This window comes from Diabrotica virgifera, chromosome 6, assembly GCF_917563875.1.
Source record: "Diabrotica virgifera virgifera chromosome 6, PGI_DIABVI_V3a".
Classification (NCBI taxonomy): domain Eukaryota; kingdom Metazoa; phylum Arthropoda; class Insecta; order Coleoptera; family Chrysomelidae; genus Diabrotica; species Diabrotica virgifera.
This window is the reverse complement of record NC_065448.1, coordinates 1,701,589-1,724,110: the sequence shown is the minus strand read 5'-3', so window position 1 is coordinate 1,724,110 and position 22,522 is coordinate 1,701,589. Positions and strand designations below refer to the sequence as shown.

General features: G+C 31.4%; 1 protein-coding gene across 1 annotated transcript in view; it reads left to right on the top strand.

The window, feature by feature from the left end:
- The window catches only part of LOC114330766 (signal transducing adapter molecule 1), a 47,370-nt gene that overhangs the window by 4,790 nt on the left and 20,058 nt on the right, over positions 1-22,522 (top strand). Inside the window, exon 3 of the mRNA XM_028280182.2 lies at positions 5,368-5,610. Within this exon, the coding sequence (XP_028135983.2) occupies positions 5,368-5,610 (243 nt within the window). The remainder of the gene's footprint in view (positions 1-5,367; positions 5,611-22,522) is intronic.

Sequence of the window (22,522 nt, the reverse complement as noted above, 5' to 3'; positions counted from 1 at the left end):
ATTTTGTCCGACAGAACAGACTTAAACTCTCCGAACAGAGATTAAACTCTCATGCAAAAATCAGACTGCTATTTATCACCAAATTGGCGTTTTAATGAGTGGAACATGTAGAATATGTCAAATGACAGGAATTATGACAGGTGATAAATAGCAGTCTGATTTTTGCATGAGAGTTTAATCTCTGTTCGGAGAGTTTATGTCTGTTCTGTCGGACAAAACAAATGTGCCATTTTCGTGTTCTGACCGTTCCAGATTTTTTACCTGTTCCACAATTAAAACTGCCCCTGTTCCAGTGTTCTCATATATCAAAGTTTATCCGACTAGACACCCTTAAGCTATTAACAAATTTTTAGCTTGCTATTAATCAACTTTTTTTTCATACGCGGGATCCAGACCTATGGTATCATAATATCATATTATGATGCTGCAATAAATTTATTTTAAAGATTCGCCTTTATCAATCCTACCTAATGTTTCTAGTTTCTTTTCCATTGTCACTGCAACATTTTTACGTTTTGTTACCATTACGTAGACAAAGCAAACACAATCTGAAGCACGATTACATTACAGAACGGAAGTGATTAATAGGCTGTACTACACACAATACAAGAATTTTTAAATAGTCACGTCTTTTTTAAACAATGCTAAGACAGTTTGACATAAATAAAGAAAAAGGAATACAGACAGGTGTCTGTTCTTTCCGATAAGCTGAGACGGTCGCTCTGGCTGCCGCCGTGTGCATGAATCATTTTTACTATTGTACTTATGTGTTCAAATTACACAAATACACATTATCTCTCAAATATTATTTGACCTACATACATTTTTATTTGATAAAATTGTTAAATTGTTTATTTGTTAAATTTTTGTCTGATGAAAATCGGTCCGGGTTAGCCGGACTTCCGGGTTATCGGAGGCCGACTTATCGGGGTTCCACTGTAGTAGTAAAGTTCATCCCAAACCCTTCTTTCAGTGCATTATATTTTGTAGAATTCTGTCTATCGTGATTATTGTACATAGACAACAGAAAAGTATGTATTCGTTGACGGATAGTTGCATACTTTCACAATGTCAAGGGGTAAAATTACGATTGTCAATTTAGGTTAGTATATTTCGACATTTTATCATTGAAGGACTGAAAGAAGGGTTTGGGATGAACTATAGTAGCAGTAGGCAAGAAACCGAAATATCTGACTTATTTTACAATTATTTTCTAAGCAACAAACAGGGATAGAAACATTTAAAAAACACCATTTAAAAGGTTTTTGTATGAATGTATAAACATTCTCAATTTCTTTGCAAAACGAAAATGCAGCAGCTGCATAATACTCTGGTTAAAGCGGAGAGTGCAGGAAGAGTCTATACCGGTTTCGGAGATCTTTTTCCCCTCATCAGTAAACCCATATCCTCTTCTCTCCGCTTTAACCATTTACCATAGCTTAGGGCCTTCCCGAATTGCAAAGAAAGAAATGTCACGGATGAACTAGGGCCATCTACCGGAAAACAAACTAAGTTATCAATCGAAGCAGCGCAGAAAACGACAATAAATATCGCCTCCGTACCACCAGATTGACAACAGGTGGAATACTTTCTTTGGTTACACCTCCTGAGACTTTTACAATTTATAAGTCATACAGGTGCCGAGAAAATTAAGATGAGAGAATTTTAAATAATTCACAACTCATCTACTCAGCATGGTAAAGCTCCAACAAGAAAGATTCCTTAATACTCAAAAGAGTAAATGAATTAAAAATGTATAAACATTCTCAATTTCTTTGCAAAACGAAAATGCAGCAGCTGCATAATACTCTGGTTACTGATGAGGGGAAAAAGATCTCCGAAACCGGTATAGACTCTTCCTGCACTCTCCGCTTTAACCAGAGTATTATGCAGCTGCTGCATTTTCGTTTTGCAAAGAAATTGAGAATGTTTATACATTTTTAATTCATTTAGGTACTCTTTTGAGTATTAAGGAATCTTTCTTGTTGGAGCTTTACCATGCTGAGTAGATGAGTTGTGAATTATTTAAAATTCTCTCATCTTAATTTTCTCGGCACCTGTATGACTTATAAATTGTAAAAGTCTCAGGAGGTGTAACCAAAGAAAGTATTCCACCTGTTGTCAATCTGGTGGTACGGAGGCGATATTTATTGTCGTTTTCTGCGCTGCTTCGATTGATAACTTAGTTTGTTTTCCGGTAGATGGCCCTAGTTCATCCGTGACATTTCTTTCTTTGCAATTCGGGAAGGCCCTAAGCTATGGTAAATGGTTAAAGCGGAGAGAAGAGGATATGGGTTTACTGATGAGGGGAAAAAGATCTCCGAAACCGGTATAGACTCTTCCTGCACTCTCCGCTTTAACCAGAGTATTATGCAGCTGCTGCATTTTCGTTTTGCAAAGAAATTGAGAATGTTTCTACATTTTTAATTCATTTACTCTTTTGAGTATTAAGGAATCTTTCTTGTTGGAGCTTTACCATGCTGAGTAGATGAGTTGTGAATTATTTAAAATTCTCTCATCTTAATTTTCTCGGCACCTGTATGACTTATAAATTGTAAAAGTCTCAGGAGGTGTAACCAAAGAAAGTATTCCACCTGTTGTCAATCTGGTGGTACGGAGGCGATATTTATTGTCGTTTTCTGCGCTGCTTCGATTGATAACTTAGTTTATTTTTGTATGACTTAGAAGTTTCTTACTCTCAAAGTTGTTTGAAATGCTTCACTTTTTACTGATGCGACAGACGCATCAAACAGTTTTCGAAAGACGAAAAAGCGAAAATTGAATGCTTTTTGACCTTAATTTGTTAATATCTAATTAAGTCCAAAAGATCGACTGTAGGAAATATGTAGGTTCTTCTTACAGAGATCCATACTACTCAAAACTGTCATTTGCCTGGCCAGGTCAATATCACGAACACAATCTTATTTAACAATAAAACACTGAAAACGTTTGTTTTCTATACTTCCACAAAATTTATTATATCTAAGTGACTACAGCTGTTTCGGCGGAGTGCCTTTCTCAAGTAATATAGTTTACAATGTGTTTGCCTTTTTAATCTTCAACTGAAGAGGTTGAGGAGTGGGGAGCTGTTTGTCTCGAGTTGGTCATTCAGAATTATATCTGTATTTTTCAGTTTATTAATTTCCATAGATTCTAAAAAAGATAGCTTAAGGCCTTTATTTTGAATATGTAGAATTTGAAACTCTTCATTGAAAGAATGATTATGATCTAGAAGGTGAAGTGCGTATGTAGAAGTGTCTGTTTTTCTATTGTTGAATGCCCTTTTGTGTTCTGCTATCCGTTTGTCAAAAGTTCTGCCAGTTTGACCGATGTACGTTTTCGGACAGTCACCACAAGTTAGTTTGTACACACCACTCTGTAGTTGCTTTCTCTTTCGGCTTTTATTGTTCTTAATATATTTGCTTAAGTTGTTGTTAGTTCTGAAAGCTGGTGTTATTCCTTTCTTTTTTATGTATCTGGCTGTTGTTGTTGTTATCTTGCCAGTATATGTGAGAGAGCAGAAGGTACTGGGTTCTTTCTGTGGTGGTGGATACACTAATTTCAGGGCTTTCTTATGGAGTTTTTGCTTTAAAATTTTGTTAACTGTTTGTTCGTTATAGCCGTTGTTTACTGCTATTTGTTTAATGATGTTTAGTTCTATTTCGAAGTTATTTTTTGTCATGGGAATTTCTGTCAGTCTATGTATCATGCTATGGTAGGCTGCTAATTTGTGTTGTGTAGGATGGGATGATGAATTGTGTATAGTTGTGTCAGTATGGGTAGGTTTATAATATATGGAGAACTCATGTTTGTTGTGTAGTCTGGAAATCGTTACATCTAGAAAGTTTATAGAGTTATTCTGTTCTGTTTCTACTGTAAACTCAATATTATTATGAAGTGAATTAATATATGATAGAAATTGGTCAAGTTGTCTGTTAGTTCCTGTAAAGCATACTAGTATATCATCCACGTATCTCCACCAATATAAGAACTGTTTAAATACGGGATGTTTAGAAATTGTTGTTTCAAGTTGGTTCATAAATATATCTGATAGCAATGGGCTTAGAGGATTACCCATAATAAGTCCTGCACTGTTGTTTGTGTATATTTGATTATTGAATTCAAAATAGTCTTGATTTATGCAAATTTCAAGAAGGTGTAAAATTTCAGATGCAATGATCGGATTTGTACTATTATGGTCTAAAAGATTCTTAACTAAAACAAAAGTTTCTGTAGGAGGAACACTAGGAAAAAGATTTTTTACGTCAAATGAAATTAGTCTGGAGTTTTTGGGCAATTGAAAATGTTGTATTTTATTAACTAGTTCTAGTGTATTTTTTACGGTGAATTTAGGTGAAAATTTAGTGTATTCTGTAATAATATCTGACAGTTTTTTTGAAATTTTATATGACGGAGCTGTATAAAAAGAAACTACAGGTCTTATTGGGTGGTCAGGTTTGTGTAGTTTAATAAAAGAGTATAATTTAGGAGGTTGTGGGTTCATAATATTAAGGTATTTCTGTTCTGTTGGATTTAGTATTGATTTTGAATTTTCAATGGCTAGTTTAATTTGTTTTCGGTATTTTTCTGTGGGGTCTTTGTTTAGTTTTATACTGTTTTGGTTAGTTAAAAATTCTATTGTTTTGTTATTATAGTCTCGTTTGTCGATAGCAATAGTAGTGTTACCTTTGTCTGCTTTTGTAAATATTATGTCATGTTTTATTGATTTATTTTTAATTGAAACGGCTATTTGGTTTTCTTTGAAACAGGAATTATTAGTTTCACTACATACATCAGTAATAGATTTTGCAATGATGCTTTTTTCTATGTTTTTGGCAGTTTTGTTTAACGCTACTTCACATTCTACACCTAAATACTCTAAATTTTTTTGATTATTATGTTGAGGCAAGTTGTGTTTGAATCCTTTCTCTAAAAGTTCTATTTCACTATTATTGAATTTAGTATCTGTTAAGTTTATAAATCTATTGAAAAAACTATGATTTGAAAAATTTGTTGTATGAGTATTGAGTTTTTTACTATTGCAAATTAAATTATTTAGTTTTTTACATTGTGTATTAAATTTTTTTTTGTCTATTATATTATCTACTTCAGTTCTTACTTTAGAATCTAGGATGTCAAATTCTATATTATCTAATCTATAATGTAATTCTGAAATTTTGTGGAAGTATAGAAAACAAACGTTTTCAGTGTTTTATTGTTAGATAAAATGAACTTCCATCAAGTAACGGTCGAATCCATCAACAATCTTATTTATTTGGACTAAAATTCGTCATGATTCAGTTGGTTTAATGTTACAAAAAAAAGCTACAGTCAATATACTTTTTAAACAAATTTACATCATTTCAGTTATTAGACGCTTGTGTAAAGAATTCAGGAAAAGTATTCCACGTAGAAGTAGCTTCTAGGGAATTTGAAAATGATTTTTCTAAATTAATGAATAAATCACACCATACAGTAGCGAAAAAATTACGAGCATCTCTTTGTAAATGGGCGGAGAACGAATTCAAATCTGATCCACAACTAAATCTGATTCCTTCTATGTATAATAAGCTAAAGAACAAAGGGCTGGATTGTTCCTCTACAGATATGGTAAGTAAAATAATTATCAATACAGTAAAACCTCTGTTAACCGCAATAATTTGAGGAGGCTGTTTTGGATAATAAGAATTTCAGTTAAAAATAACATTGTTTCTTGTATTCTTCTTGTATCAAATTACATGTTACATGTACAGGCTACATGTACAGCTTACATAGTCTACCTCAGGTAACCATATACAGGGTGCGCCAAACCTCTGGTCTTCTTTGATTACGGCTAAACTATGAGATATACTAAAAAATGTTTATAACAAAACTAATGTGTATCAAAGAGGTCTATAATTTAAAATTATTTTCAATTATACAGGGTGAGTCAGAACGACGGTATGAACCAAAGTTGTATTTTTTTAAATGGAACACCCTGTATATTAAATCATTTTTGAATATATTATTTAAAAATATGAAAAATTTGTATAAGGTCTTATAGGCGTGAAGTTAATAATTTTCGAAATATTTACATTTTTATTGAGAAAAATGGTAATATTTATAGGGTTGTGGATTATGTTTCCAAGGAAATAAAAATTTAGGTGATAGGCCAAAGTTTTTAAAATATAGTGTTATTTTTAAATAATTTAATATTTTTTACTTTTAGCCATAAAATATACAGTGTGATCACTATTTGCAAATACAAAATTTTCTCATTTTTTTTAAATGGGACACCCTGTATATTAGTTTTGCGTTTTGTAGTAAATATTACAACCTTTCTTTTGGTATAAGGTTGTATGTACCTAGTATGTTTCGTTTTGTAGATATTTTAAGAAAACTATAGATTTTACGTGTTTGCGGATTTTTTATTTAAAATTTTTTTTGCAAAAAAAATAATTATAATCTGGTTTTAGAAACATACACTAAAATATAAAATATGAAAATAAAAACGTAATTAAAGATTAAAATAAATCGTATGCTAGTACAACTCAGTTGAATTTAATAACTTTAAATTATTTTACAAAAAATATTTTACCATATTAATGGATGCATAAATTAGTTACTAAATTAAATAAACAACCAAATTTTAAATCAACCGTAGTAATTTTTCTACTACAGCAACTTTCCTGTACCAAATTAATTGTTAGTTAAATTGTATTTAGTTAAACTTTTAATTTACCTTTTAAATTTACTTACATAAATCTTGAGAATATAAAAATTATTATAAAGTATGCTTTGAAACAAATGAATGTTAAATGTATCATCCAAATTATTTATTAATATAAATAGTATTTACTGGTGTCACAAAAACTGGTAATACTTTTGTAGTTGAAATTTTTGTAACAATTTTTTATATTTTAAATTTTAATTTTTTAACCGAAAAATTTTTGGATGTGACATTTGTTTTGGGCGAAACCATTAGAAATTATTACCAGCTTTTGTGACACGAGTAGGTACATAGATACTATTTACTTCTTAATATACTTCCATAACGTTCATTTGTTTCAAAGCATACTTTATACATTCTCAAGATGTAGGTAAATTAAAAAGTTATTAACTGATCTTACTCGTAAATACAATACAACTAACAATAAATTTGGTACAGGAAAATTGCTGCGGTAGAAGAATTACTACGATTGATTTAAAATTTGGTTGTTTATTTAATTTAGTAACTAATTTAGGTATTCGTTAATAAGGTAAAATATTTTTTGTAAAATAATTTAAAGTTATTAAATTCAATTGAATTGTACTAGCATACGATTTATTTTAATCTTTAATTACGTTTTTATTTTCATATTTTATATTTTAGTGTATGTTTCTAAAACCAGATTATAATTATTTTTTTTTGCAAAAAAATTTTTAAATAAAAAATCCGCAAAAACCTAAAATCTATCGTTTTTTTAAAATATCTACAAAACGAAACATGCTAGGTACATACAACCTTATACCAAAAGAAAGGTTGTAATATTTACTACCAAACGCAAAACTAATATACAGGGTGTCCCATTTAAAAAAAATGAGAAAATTTTGTATTTGCAAATAGTGATCACACTGTATATTTTATGGCTAAAAGTAAAAAATATTAAATTATTTAAAAATAACACTATATTTTAAAAACTTTGACCTATCACTTAAATTTTTATTTCCTTGGAAACATAATCCACAACCCTATAAATATTACCATTTTTCTCAATAAAAATGTAAATATTTTGAAAATTATTAACTTTAGGCCTATAAGACCTTATACAAATTTTTCATATTTTTAAATAATATATTCAAAAATGATTTAATATACAGGGTGTTCCATTTAAAAAAATACAACTTTGGTTCATACCGTCGTTCTGACTCACCCTGTATAATTGAAAATAATTTTAAATTATAGACCTCTTTGATACACATTAGTTTTGTTATAAACATTTTTTTGTATATCTCATAGTTTAGCCGTAATCAAAGAAGACCAGAGGTTTGGCGCACCCTGTATACCCCTCTGAAGATCTCCAATGAGAGTGAAACGTACATAAGAGCGTTTACGGCACTCTCTAAACAAAATGAGATATAAGATGTCTGTTAATTTCGTTTTAAAGCGAATTATTTTATACTATACCATCGAATTGTTTCCGTTTTCCGATAAAAATTCACTTTTTATTGACGAAATTGTTGTCAGTTGAACTGTCAGCTGTTTGGGTTAAACAATGTTTTGGTTAAAGAGGTTTCGGTTAACGGAGGTTTTGCTGTTTCTACCTAGTATTTATAATATTTTCCTTTATTATAGAATCACCCCCAATGTTTTTATGTTGTGTTATGTCATATGAATATGCCAATACAGTTAACAGTTGTCATGCCTTCTTCTTCTTCTTAACTCAGGCGAGACTTGTTAGTCTCTGACACTTGGTTATGAGACCTTTGTACCATACCTTGATTTTTTCCTTGAACTCTAATAAGTTCTGTGGCCTCAACGAAGGTCAACAGTTTTCGTATTGGTAGTTTTAGGATCTCTTCTGGTTCAAACCTCATTTGACCAGTGAATTCCTGCCTTAAGTTGTGCTCACTACGGAGAGCAATGGATTGTATCCTCGCTCCGACCCTTGCTCCCTGGTATTTATATTCGTGAATTCTCGCATTTAAAATAATGTATTTATTTTACATATCGATCGATAATATAGTTTCGATCGCTATGTAAAATAAATACATTATTTTAAATGCGAGAATTCACGAATGTAAATACCAGGGAGCAAGGGTCGGAGCGAGGATACAATCCATTGCTCTCCGTAGTGAGCAAACTCTTACATCACCTAGCACACTGCAATGGCATAGCATGTGTATGGCAGTTTCTTCTTCCATTTCACAGTTTCTGCACCATGGTTCATTCACCTTACCTAGTTTGTATAGGTCATAGATAGATTTCTTAAAGGGCAATGTCCAGTCACCATTTCAGTGACCATTTTGATCTCTTGTTTATTAAGGTTCATCAAACTGTTAGAGTTTTTATTTATAATCTTGATTATTTCTTTAGTCTGGATTTGCCCTTCAGTGGATGCCACATAAAGGTTCTGGGCCTTCAACAATTTTGAAATCTGCTCGTTCGTTCCCATGCACCCCTTCATGATCCGGCACCCATATTAAAGACACTTTATTGTCTTGTGCCAGGTTGTTGAGGAGATCTTTGCAGTTTCTCATCAGTTTTGATTTGGTGTGGTGAGAGGGTTCTTTACAGCCAGAATAGCCGATTGGCTATCTGTGTAAATGCTGATTCTCTTAGCTTTAGAGTCTTGATCAATGATTTCATCAATGCAGGCCACCAAAGCAAAAAGTTCAGCCTGGAACACAGTTGTATGTTGGCCTAGGATAGAGCTGCATTCCCGTGATAGTCCCGGGACAAATTTCCCGGGAAATCAGTAAAAAATGGAAATCCCGAATTCTTACAGATTTCCCGGGATTTTTTTAAATATTTTATTTTAAATTATGAGCGGAGATATTACTAACTCACAATGAATAAATTATTCTGATATAATTATTATCTCTGTCTGCTTAATAATCATTTTAAATTATTCCACTTAAAATATTTATTTTTCAATTATATTTCAAACCTTCCAATTTTGCCATTAAATCAGAATGTATCATATCAGTCAGCATAAACATTCTTTTGTTTATGCGACGATCTGATTCATTTGGAAGCATCCAGAATTATAACAAAAATATTTATTTTGAATTAAAATTATGTTTATGAAGAATTAGTACATGGAAATTTAATACGTTATTAGATTGGTGCAAATCAGCTGACCGGCCGTTTAAAAAATGACCTGCACTAAAAAGCATCAGACCTACATGAACAGAAAATGCGTTTTTAACTTCAGCACATTTCTGTGCAAAAAAATAGCCAGCCTGAAAGATCAAACACTTAACAATTTATGTTTTTTTAAAACATATTTCAATAATAAAACCAACGAAAATTCAGATTAAACACAAATATATTGTTCTATTTTTAAAATGTTTAAAATTTTGAATTTTCTTTTAAATTTTCGAATTTTTCTAAACAATTTTAATATGTAATCAAATTTATACGTTTTTATACTAATTGCTTTGAAAAATTAAAACAAAAACAATTTCTTCTTTTTTTTTTTAATTTCCCGATTCCCGGGAATTTCCGGGTAATCCAAATTACCGACTCCCGATTCCCGGGAAATCAAAAGGGGCCGGGAAAATGAAGCTCTAGCCTAGGCTGTAAGATTTATAATAGTTGCATGACAGTTGTCATATGATAATTATAAAAATGGTCTAATTAGTTCATTGAAAGATATAATAGTATTTATTATGTTTGTTTGTGTAATATTACAATTTACAATATGAGATGATTAGATAATTCATGGAAAGTGTTTCTTAATTTTATAATCTGGCAGTAAATGACTAAGTAATTTTGATAAAATACAAATTATGTAGTAGCTAATATGGGTTAATAATAAGTTAAATACATAGCTTAAGTTTGTCAAAAATAGCTATATTGAGTTATTTTGATACTTATTTTTTTGTTTTTACAACTCTGTTTGATTTATTTGTAATTTTGCACAGTTTTTGTTACTGGCTCTATACAGACCGCTTAAATATTAGTGAAATCAGTTAAATTTTAAGGAAACTTTAATTCCAAAATTAGTTAAAAGTTGTTAATACATATAGATATAGGGCATTATAAACTTCAATGCTTTGTGATGCTGTACTTTAGAGTGTTACTATACTTTTGCTTTTTAGAACCCCATAAAATTAATCTGTTATACGTTTTAAAACAACAACCACCAATTTTTTATTCATTGTCATCACCCCAATCAGCATACACCCCATCCTTCTTAAATTCATAGTGGTTTTTATGGATGAGCGGCTTAACTTTGCGATACTAGTTTTTATGAGTAAAAAACGGACCTAATATAAAAAGTAATTCGTGAATAATTTCATGCAGGTACAAAGATCCGTTGGAACAACTGTATTTTATCATATACAGTGATGTGCGCGTTAATATCGGGCAGAATTACGCAAAAGATGGAAAACATAATACATTGTGATATAAAACTAGTAGAGGTGGAAATTATCGGTATAAACGTATAAATTAACATTACATTACATAGTTTTCCACCTTTAGACCGGCTTCGAAAAGGTTTTTATTTATGTTTTTGTTAACGTCGTCAACTTGGTCCTGATTATGTGGAGGAGCTGATACGAACTTACTCGCTTAAGACCTTTCAGAATTCTTCTCAATTTGATTTTACTTTAAAGGTATCTATCCGCGTTGTTTTTTTGAAGTTATACTTCTTTACGATCGAGAGTGAAATTTTATATTGCCGGACGCATGCGCACACAGACAGTATGTATTTCGTTGCTAATCTTTCAAGATATGTATGTATCAGTGCTGTCAGCGCAAATAAATCATATTATATCATAATATCAAAGGATATATTAGTGTTCTTAGTAAATGTATTATTTATTATAATTTTTGTGTCTTTGGATTTGTCTTCATCGGGAATAAGATATTTTATAATAATAATAAGTATATTTAAAGTATTTTTGTATACTTCACTTTTGGTCTATTAAATTTGTCAGTATGTGAGAGAAATCTTGTAACCTGTCAAAGCAAAACGGATATAGCTCAGTGGTAGAGCGTGTGACCGGAGATCAAGAGGTCCCGGGTTCAAATCCCGGACGATTCATATTTTTTTTTATATTATTGGTATCGTTTTAATAAAGAAATTTTAAAAGTGGTAGGTAAAGAAAGTTAGTTCAATATTTAAATAAAATACAAATAACCTGTTAAGTATATTAATTTCGTTGAAATCATAATAATAGAAGTATAACTTCTTACGTGCGTACAAAGTACACACACATTCTTTTTTTTTTCTCTCCTTTCGTGTTAATATTTATTTCGTAACTATACGATGGTCACTACGTGTTACGTTGTTTATTGTTGTGACGTCTTCAAATATTCTTTTGTTGTTTGAGAGAAAATAGTCTATTAAATTCTTGGTAATTCCGTTAGCTGTGATGTATGTTCACTTTCTGTTAAGGTGCGTGCTGACATAGCATTTTTCTCCGAACGGATCGAACGAGCAAAATCTCTGCCAAACCGAATAAGCCGATCATTTTCGAAGGAGTGTCGGTAACCGTGGAAAGATCAAAAGGGAGCATTATTTGTTTGTTGAGTTTAGTTTAGGGTATTCGTTGTGTTCGCGCAAATATTTAATTAAAAAAGAACTTGGATTCGTTCTGCACTTAAAAACAATAGAATGGAACAGAGAAAAATGGTTTAGATAGATCTTATTGATTTCTATGAACGCTCTCCTGTGTTATGGAATCCAAAATACGGGCAATATTCTAATAAAATAAAAAAAAAATGATGCATGGATATTGATAGCTGGAGAAGTAGGATGTACCTCCGAAGAACCAAAGAAAAATATTGATAGTTTGTTTGCCAGTTTCCGAAGAGAAAAGACAAAAGTACCAAATCGACGGGTACAGAAAAATATAGTTTTTAACCTGTAGTAGTTTAAAAACCTATACATATTAATTTTTCAAAACTCTCTGCAGACATTCGAGTGAAATTTTTAAAATAAAAACTGTCCGTATCTCGCAACAGAGTTGTTTTGTTGTGAGTTAAAAACAACCTCCACATTCAGTGTCTTTTTGGTGCTTTTTTTAAATTTATTTCTCTTTGTAATAAATTGAACAAGAAAAAAAGCTCTTATATCAGTCATAACCAGATTATTTGCTTCCATGACCAGACAAACACTGAAATAAAATTAGTAGAACATGGGAATGCGGCGAATAGAACAAACACTTCGAATAACTTCGCTCGGCTTATTCGGTTTGTTCGGAAGAAAATGCTTATTTTTTTATTATTTTTGGTACCACCTACAGTTGAGTCCAGGGTTCTTTACCGTGCGTCATCATTTCGTCATCACTAAATAAGTCGGAAATTTACTAAACGCAACAGTAATTGACAGAAAATGGGTATTATTTCGATCACGGGTTATAGTATAAAATTTTACGTTATCAAAAAAAAAATAAAATGTCAAAGTAAGTTTTGCTTTAAAATTTTGGTGTAGAATTACAGCTACATTTGAAGTAGCTTAATAAATTCTTTTAATATCATTGATTAAAAAATAAATCATTTATAAAAAAATTCAATAACATATTTTCTTTTTGTTATTTTATTCACTTTGGCGGAACATTAAACACAAGCATTCCTTAACTGTGTCAATGAGGTTAGCTTTGTACGTTGTCAAAATTAATCGTAAAATATCATAAACTTACCATAAAATTTCAAACTCCAATATAAAATTAGTTGTGAAAACAACTGTTTGTATACTATAAAAAACTTCAAAATGCAAAAATTCGACAAAATAACAGCAAAAATTTAAACAAAATTACAGCCACAAAAGTAAACAAACCAAAACGTCAGAAATTGTACCTACTTAAAATGTGAAAACATCTCCAACCGTCTTTTTTGTACCTATCTCTTTTCAATGTACTGAGGCTAGATCGTTCATAAACAGTTCGTAAAGTTCGTAAAAATTACATGTGTTTTTACTTAATAACAGGCGGTAGCTGGTTTGTCATTAGTTTCATGCGTGGAAGAGAATGATGTTAGATAAAAAAAATATGTATTTTATCTCGTCAGGTATTAATGACGCACGGGTAAAGACTCTTGGACTCAAGTGTAGGTGATCTAATTAACCAAAATAGTGGTGCTGATTTTGGCTGTTTTCGCGTTTTGTGTACCAATTCAAATAATGATATGTACACATCGCGTCATAAAAAATTGGTACAACTCTTAACTGAAAATCGTGTTTTTCGAGTTGTGTAACTTGATCCTGTCACATATGTCATTCTAAATTATATGGCAACGTTGTGAGTTCAACGAAAATATTACATCAAACCAGCTAAAAGCAGGGCTGTGAGACAGATCGCAAGTGTTTAGTATACTAAAAACTATATCGAGCATTCGCGATCAGTCAGAAAAACTTCTATTAATTTTGTAATTTTCCATCATTTCAATTAAGTACCCATACATTGGGTTTGACATGACTAAACTTGACATGACATGACTAAATTATTATGTTTAATTTCAAATCGAGAAGTGTGATTGGTTTCTCGTAAAGTGTAGCACAAAACTGTTAGTCCTATCGCCAGGGGGGTACAACGGCCTCCTAAATTCAGATGGACTTACCCAAGTTTTTTTTATGTATTTTGAACACGAATTTTTTGGGTAACAGTTGATCCGGATGTCGATAAGATTGTTATAAACAAAGAATTTGAGGAATTACATAACAGCGATTTTTCGCAAATGGAAACATTTTTTGTACTTTTTGGGTGATTCTCAGCAAAAAATGGTCTTACAAGTTTTTTCGTAGGATGCACAGTTTTCGAGATAAACGCGGTTGAACTTAACCCGAATAACTTTTGATTAAAAAATAAAATAGCAATTCTGCTTACTGCATTTGAAAGTTCAAGTCAAATTCTATCGATTTTGATTATTTGCATTGCGAAAAATTAAGTTTTTATTTGTTAAACAAAGCTATAAACACATAGTGTTTCCCGTGCCCAATGCATGCGTTTTAATGTACGTAATCTACGTAGAAATTGTATGTATGCGCGCCTACTCGTTCGATTTCAAATGAGAAATGCATTGAATGCAATCACTATGTGTTTATAGCTTTGTTTAACAATAAAAAAATTAATTTTTAGCAATGAAAATAATCAAAACCGATAAAATTTGACTTGAACTTTCAAATGCGGTAAGCAGAATTGCTATTTTATTTTTCAATTAAAAGTTATTCCGGTTCAAAAATTGCAATTTTTCGATTTTTTTAAAGTTGAACCGCGTTTATGTCGAAAACTATGCATCCTACGAAGAAACTTGTAAAAACATTTTTTGCTCAGAATGACCCAAGAAATACAAAAAAATGTTTTGTTTTGCGAAAAATCGCTGTTATGTGATTCCTCAAGTTCTTTGTTTATAACAATCTTATCGACATCCGGATCGACTGTTACCCAAAAAATTCGTGTTCTACGGGTCAAAATACATAAAAAAACTTGGGTAAGTTCATCTGAATTAAGGAGGCCGTTGTACCCCCACTGGCGACAGGACTATGCACTTGACAGGAGTTGTTTAAAGATCATTAAAATATTGTGGACGTTAATTCAACCCTCTCTCTGGTTATTAAATTTATTAGATATGCTTTTTTGTTTTTAATGACAAAAATAACACCTACATATCTAAAAACTGTATACATTTTTGAACGTTATTTTTTTTTATAGTTGTTGGATTCGACCGTTACTTGATGGAAGTTCATTTTATCTAACAATAAAACACTGAAAACGTTTGTTTTCTATACTTCCACAAAATTTATTACAACTATGTGATAACTATTTGACAAAAGGGCTTTCAACAATAGAAAAACACACACCTCTACATACGCACTTCACCTTCTAGATTCTAGATCATAATCATTCTTTTAATGAACAGTTTCAAATTATGCATATTCAAAATAAAGGCCTTAAGCTATCTTTATTAGAATCTATGGATTTGTTTGAAAAATATAGATATATTTCTGAATGACCAACTCGTGACAAACAGCTCCCCACTCCTCAACCTCTTCAGTTAAATACTTTAAAAAGGCAAACACATAATAAAGTAAATCACTTGAGAAAGGCACTCTGCCGAAACAGCTGTAGTCACGACATAGTTATAATAAATTTTGTGGAAGTATAAAAAACAAACGTTTTCAGTGTTTTATTGTTAGTTATTTTTTTTTATTTAGATTTAGTGCAATTCCGTTATCTGTGATGGCAACAACGAAATGATTCACGAACCATTGTGTCCAATCTGAACACAGGTTTACATTGGGAAAAAGGGTACCAGTTTTTTATGACGGGAAGTGTACCACCAGTGTAGTGGTATATGTACCACAGATTAAGAACCGCTCTGCTCTAGTCAGTACGCAACTTTGGGTTTCATTTAGTTGTGCATAAGTCTTCATGTATATAAGAAGTACTTCCCTCGTATACTAGTACTGAATCGGAAGTTAACGACCTATTTACATTTATATCAGTCCAGTGCGAGTGTATGTAAACAGTTACTTTGATATTATTGTTCTCGTTTCCACCGAGAGTGTTGGTGTGTTTTGTATTTTTGTTAATATTTCGTTGAATTGCAACAGGTTGTGACAGAAGGTGAAACGATTTTATATATTTATATGAATGATGTTTTCCGGTTATCATTTAATGTATCAAATTATACAAAATGCCACATATAAAGTAAGTAGATTTAATATTTTAAATGATATTTTTTCATCATTTTTTATCGAGCATTAAAATTTTCGTTCGTCAACTAAAATTGTTTATATTTTAATTTTTTATGGATTAATGTTTATCATTTTAAACATAAAATAATTTACACTTTTTTACTAAAACATAATAGTTATTTATGATATGTGTTAAAAGTACAATTTTAAGGCACGCATGTGAAAGTTTGCAGAATGAGCGAAGCGAATTCTGCAAAAACGTATATCATACAATATTTTTTCTACAAACGTTATAAATTTATAAAATACAATATTTTTGTTAATTGCTGAAACCATGAAACCTATGACCCGTAAAAGGTAGAACTGGTTGTCTACACTCGAGGGGAATGTCTAAAAATTCTTAGCGAAAATATTATACCGTTACATAAACTTCTTTTTTTTCTATAAACGTGTTAAAAATGCAATAATACAGTTTAAATTAAATTTAAAAAAACCTTTTAAACCACCTTTTTCAAATTGCGCAAGTTGTACTATTAATATTCGCGATGAAAAACAAAGTAGCTGACCTCTGGTGGAATAAATTTAAACTACTATAAGTGGTATAAACAATCCAGAAAATTGTTGATTTGAATGGAATTTGGCCACTATTATGAAATTTTTAGTAAATTTCAGCATTATGAGTACATTAAAATATTTTAAATCAAATGGGTATTGTTCTATTCCTTAATTGAATGTTTGTTTATACCATTTATATCGGCCATTTTCTTGCATTCGATCTGCCCTCTATATTCCGTTTCAATCGCGAATAAATGTTAATAAATGAAATATAAATATTTTGACGTTTCACAATTTGACAATTCAGTTTTAACTGCAGTGCCTTAAAAATTTTAAAGCACTAGTGCCTTAAAGTAGCATTTTTAACGCTCCTATGGAGTGCTAAAAATTGCATTTTTAACACGGTTGTAGAAAAAGTAATTTAAGCAATATGTTGGAGAATACCTTTAATTGACCTATTTTGATGAGGAAATAACGAAAAATAAGTTTTTTGGTATAAAAACATTTCATCTTTCAATATATTCTCAATTAAACTTCAATTGTGTTCTAAATTCACTCATTTACAAACGAGCCCTCAAATCCAAAATTAAATAATTGACATTTGTGGTGAAATTATTCTTCTTCGTCAACCATTCTCCATCACCTCCTGAATGCAGGTCTTATCTATTCTATATTGCGCCAGTTTAATCCAATGTTTATCTCTTACTGCTCTTATATCATCTATCCATATGTTTTGAGGTCTTTCCATGTTTCTCGTCTTCCAGCGTGGTCTCCATTCTATGATTCTCCATATCCACCTCTTATCATCATATCTGGCTATGTAACCTGCCCAGCGCCATTTCATTTTTCTAATTTCTTCTACGATATCCCTGATCTTCGTTCTACGTCTTATGTCGATGTCTCTAAAGTGATATTATTCCAAGCACGGTTTGTGCCAAGTCGTAGGTACAAACTGGTAGTACACATGTGTTTACACCTTTTTCTTTAAGTTTATAGGGATGAAGGTGTTTAGATAAAATGATAGTTTACTGCAAAGGGCCCATGCCAGTTGTGTTCTTCTTTTAATTTCAGTATCTTCATTTGGTTTTCCCAGTTTGATGACATGGCTTAGTTATATATTATAATGTGTAACATTTTCTATGGTATGCTTTTATATTGTTATATTTGTATGGCCTGGCTCATAATTTTTGTTTTACTGTAGTTCATTTTTGAGCCCCCCTCCCCGGAAACTTCATTTAATTGTTGTAACATTTCATTTAGTTCCTGGATATTATCTGGATATGACCCGTCGATATTTATACCCTTGTTGTTCCATCATAATTTCTTGCAAAAATGTCTTGCAGCGCAAGGGTGAATAGTTTGGGAGAAATGGTGTTTCCTTGTCTTTTTCCCCATTGTAGTTTTATGGGATTTGTTTTTGTGCTTTCGTCCAGCTTTAGTATTATCTTGAATATAAACGTACATTTTCTAGCGACTCGAGCCCAGCCCATAATTCGATGGAGTCGAATGCTTTTTGAAAATCCATAAACTGAAATGAATTGGAACGTTATACCTATATTTTTAATTTCAATTCTTAATTTCGTTAATCATACTATAAACATTAAAATATCTGCACACAGAGTACCTACATATTAAAAAAGATAAATTTTAGAAGTTATTATTGTTTAAAAGATAAATACACAATTTGCCTATCTATTTTTATACTTATCGGTTAATTTATTGCAATAACAACTATAGGTATTTAGTATTTACTCAGTACAGTGACAGTGTACAGGTGACTCACAACATGTTCCAATAAACCTTGGGTTACCATTGCACAAAAATATTATTTTAGTGTTAGTGTTCATTCAATCGTTTGAGTGTGGTTTTTATAGTGGTTATGAATTACATAAATGGTAATTACTGTTATTAAAATATCTATTTTCACAGTTGTAAGTTAATGATTTGAATTATTTTATATTTTTTTATAGTACATATATATTATAGAAAAATCCTTTTTTATTTATTAGAGGAACATTGCACCTACTCGTGTGATTAAGCAGCATTTTATATTTAATCTAATCTACTACTTTACTGTCCTAGGTATTCCCAATGGCTCACTTTAGATTATAATAATTATTGTTGCGCATTCTATGTTGTGGCTAGGTTTTTTGTTGTTTGTTTGGGTTTATATGACTGTGGACACTAAATCCATTCGCTGATTTTAGAATTTTTTACTTATGAGTCATTGTTTTGTATACAATCTGATCCTAAATCTAATACATAGTACCTACTAGTATTGTTCTCCAATAAAAAGTTTCTAATAAATAAATACAAAATTGTTTTCTTTGTATTAGGCGCTTTTTTATTTATTTTTATGTATGAAACACACATAAAACAGACGATTTGAGTTTCTTAGAGTTCCACAGCAAACTCTTCTGCAGCTTTTACTTAGTCAGAGAGCTACTTTGCTATAGACCAGAGGTCCCCAAACTATTTTTTCTCGTAGACCTTTAAAAAATTTACTGATTTCGGTGAACCCCCTGCTGCTACATTTTTAAAATCGCGATTGAATTCCGCCGTTGCGTTCACCGCCATCTTGATTTTAAAGGAGAACCGTTTTTGCTCAATATCTCTGCCATTTTTAGCTTTTCGTCAAAAAGTGTAAGAGCTAAAATTGTTGAAAATTTTATTTCCTATAATTGCTTTTATTATAAATTTTTTTGTGCCGTCGATATTTTCCCAGTTATGGGGGGAAATAGTGACAGTTGGAGCATAATTATTGAATTATCTCGTTTATTATTAGTTTAGAACAAAAATGTACCTATACAAAAATGGAGAAAATTAAATTTTATATAATTTTGATCTCTTTAATTTTTTTGCTAAAATCAATATTTCAGGTAGTACGTATGCGGTAAAGGCGCGAGCATAACAACTGAGTGGTTGGATAGCAGTGGTTTTTGTTCACTATCTCGCGTCATTTTCAACTTTTCGACAAAAATGGTAGGAACTGAAATTGTTCAATTAATCAAAATAAATCGTGTTTACAATAATGATTACATTTTTTTTAACCATTTTTTTTTTCGAACGGTTGATGTTTTCCGAGTTAATTGTACTTACAGTAGACGGCTATAGTCTGATATTATTCCACGTATTTTTTTGTATTGTAAAACTATACAAATTATTTTAACCACTTAGTGTCCTGTTCTTTGGCTATCTGTGGGCAAATTTTCAGTCAAATCGAAGGACATGTATTTTGGAAATGGAGGAAAATGTAAAAAAACGGTATTTTAACGTTTTCTACACTAAAATTTGATCAAAAACTTATTTTTAATCAAAATAACTTGTTATAATGCGTTATAATGACATTTTTGAGACCCTACTATTAAAACATTATTTTTTCCATTGATATTTTACGATACAAAAATGCAAATTTGTTTAAATAAATACCAAATCACTATAAAATTTTCGTGGACCCCCACTTACAACTTGTAAACCACCATTTTTATTTCACGCCAACGTAGACCCCCGTTGAGTCCCTCGTGGACCCCTGGGGGTCCATCTGGACCACTTAGGGAATCACTGATATAGACTGTCCAAGTTCCCCATTTTTTTCAGCCCGAATTTAAACTGACAATTAGAAATTTGTTACTATCACACAAGTTCTAATTAAAGGTTTGGTAGCAGTTCTAACACTTCTCTATTTGTACAGCTATGGAGTCGGTTGTTGGGATTTTTAGCAGTCTTCTTTACTTATTGTTTAATAATTGTTACTATACGAAGTTTCCGGTGTAGGTCTTTGTTGCGGATATACCACAGAGCGTTGACTATGTTCCTTAGTATTCGGTTTTGGACTCTTTGAAGGCAAGTATAGTTACCCTTACTAGTACAGTCTCATATAATATGTAGATCATAGAACCATACTGATTTAAGTACTTGTTTTTAATTATTGTAAGTTGTGAGTTTCTTCCTAATAACCAATATAACTTTTTGTATTTATGTTTCAATTCTTCAGTGTTCTTTGTGATATATTCCTGCCATTTTTATTTGCTATCCAAATGTGGCCCTAGGTATTTAACTGTTGTCTTATACGGGAGAATTTTGTTGTGATTATTTATTTTTTTGTAAGTAAAATCGATATGGATAAATTTCCCTTCATCAATTGTTATGCGTCATTCATTAATCCAAGTGCTTATTTTGTTCACTGCATTTTGGAGGTGTCTAGTTCTACATACATATTCACTCTTGTATATAAAAAACAATGACGATAAAACATGCAAAAAATACGTGACTTACCCCTTCAAAAATAAAAAAACACTAACACTGCACTGCACTGGGTACATGTAAAAAAAATTATAGATGATAACAGGTGTTTTCCCCTGTACAGAACACCATCATTGAAACATTCAGCATAGTTATTAAATCGGCTGTTGCAGGATACATAAACAATAAATTAAAAAACTTACACCTTACACTGGTCCTGCTTTCAGCAAAACTTCAAAGATTGTAAAAATCCTTTTTACCGGTGTACTGATGGAAAATACGTGATTACCTCGTATTATTTCATTGACCTATCACCAAATAACACTACTGCCGTACGATACTTTTGATCTCAAAAATAATGCTAAAACATTAATCAATTTTCCATACCTGCTGTCTGATTCACTACATCCAAGGGCGCCCATATAAAAATTTTTAGGGGGGGGGCCAAACGTGAAGATGTTGCACATTACATTTTGTATATTTCGGATGACAATATATACAGTAGACTCTCTCTATAACGAACACGGATATAACGAGGTTTCGCTTATAACGAGGTACATTAGGTGTCCCATGAAATCCCTATTGAACTATAACGCTCTATAACGAGGCATATTTGGTTATAACGAGGAAAATTTAAATCGAAGAATACTTGTCTTTACCTGTTTTTAGCGTTGTAATGGTCATAAATAAATAAATGCCCAACTACCTGTACATAGAAATGCCCAACGTCTGTCTTATTATCGAGGCCAGTGCTATAATAAACTCGGCCACCTGTAATAAACATCTGCCTGTTTATCGACCGATATTGAATACTATAGGAAATTTACAATCTATGGCGGCGAAGTCTCATTGTTCACTGTTCAGGTTGACCATCGACACATAATAAACTACGTAAGAGGCATCAAAAAATTTCATTATTATTATTGTTTGATATAACAAGATCCGCTTATAACGAGATAATTAATTCACCATTTCAGTTCTCGTTATAGAGGGAGTCTACTGTAGTTTAAACCACCTAAAAAACCTAGTTTGAAACCTTTTTTGAGGAATTATTCATACATTTAAACACTAGACCAAGTTTTTAAATGGAAATCTCATGGGTACCACAAAAGTTGGGCCTCTCTTTAAAACCCGTTTGAAAAGAATACAATGCTTGCAAAGCCTTCCCTTCAACTTTGGCGAGCAGACTAACCATGAGTATGTGTCGAACCAAGTTTTTACTTTAAAATCCTAAAAAGGAGCCCCCTTTATTTTTGCAGATATAGAATCCTTATGAAAAATAAGGCACACATATTCCAAACATTTTTAGAATTGTTGATAGATGGCGAAAATAAATCGCATTTTCCGAATATAGCGCCATCCGTCAAGTCAACAATTCTAAAAAAGTTCGAATAAAT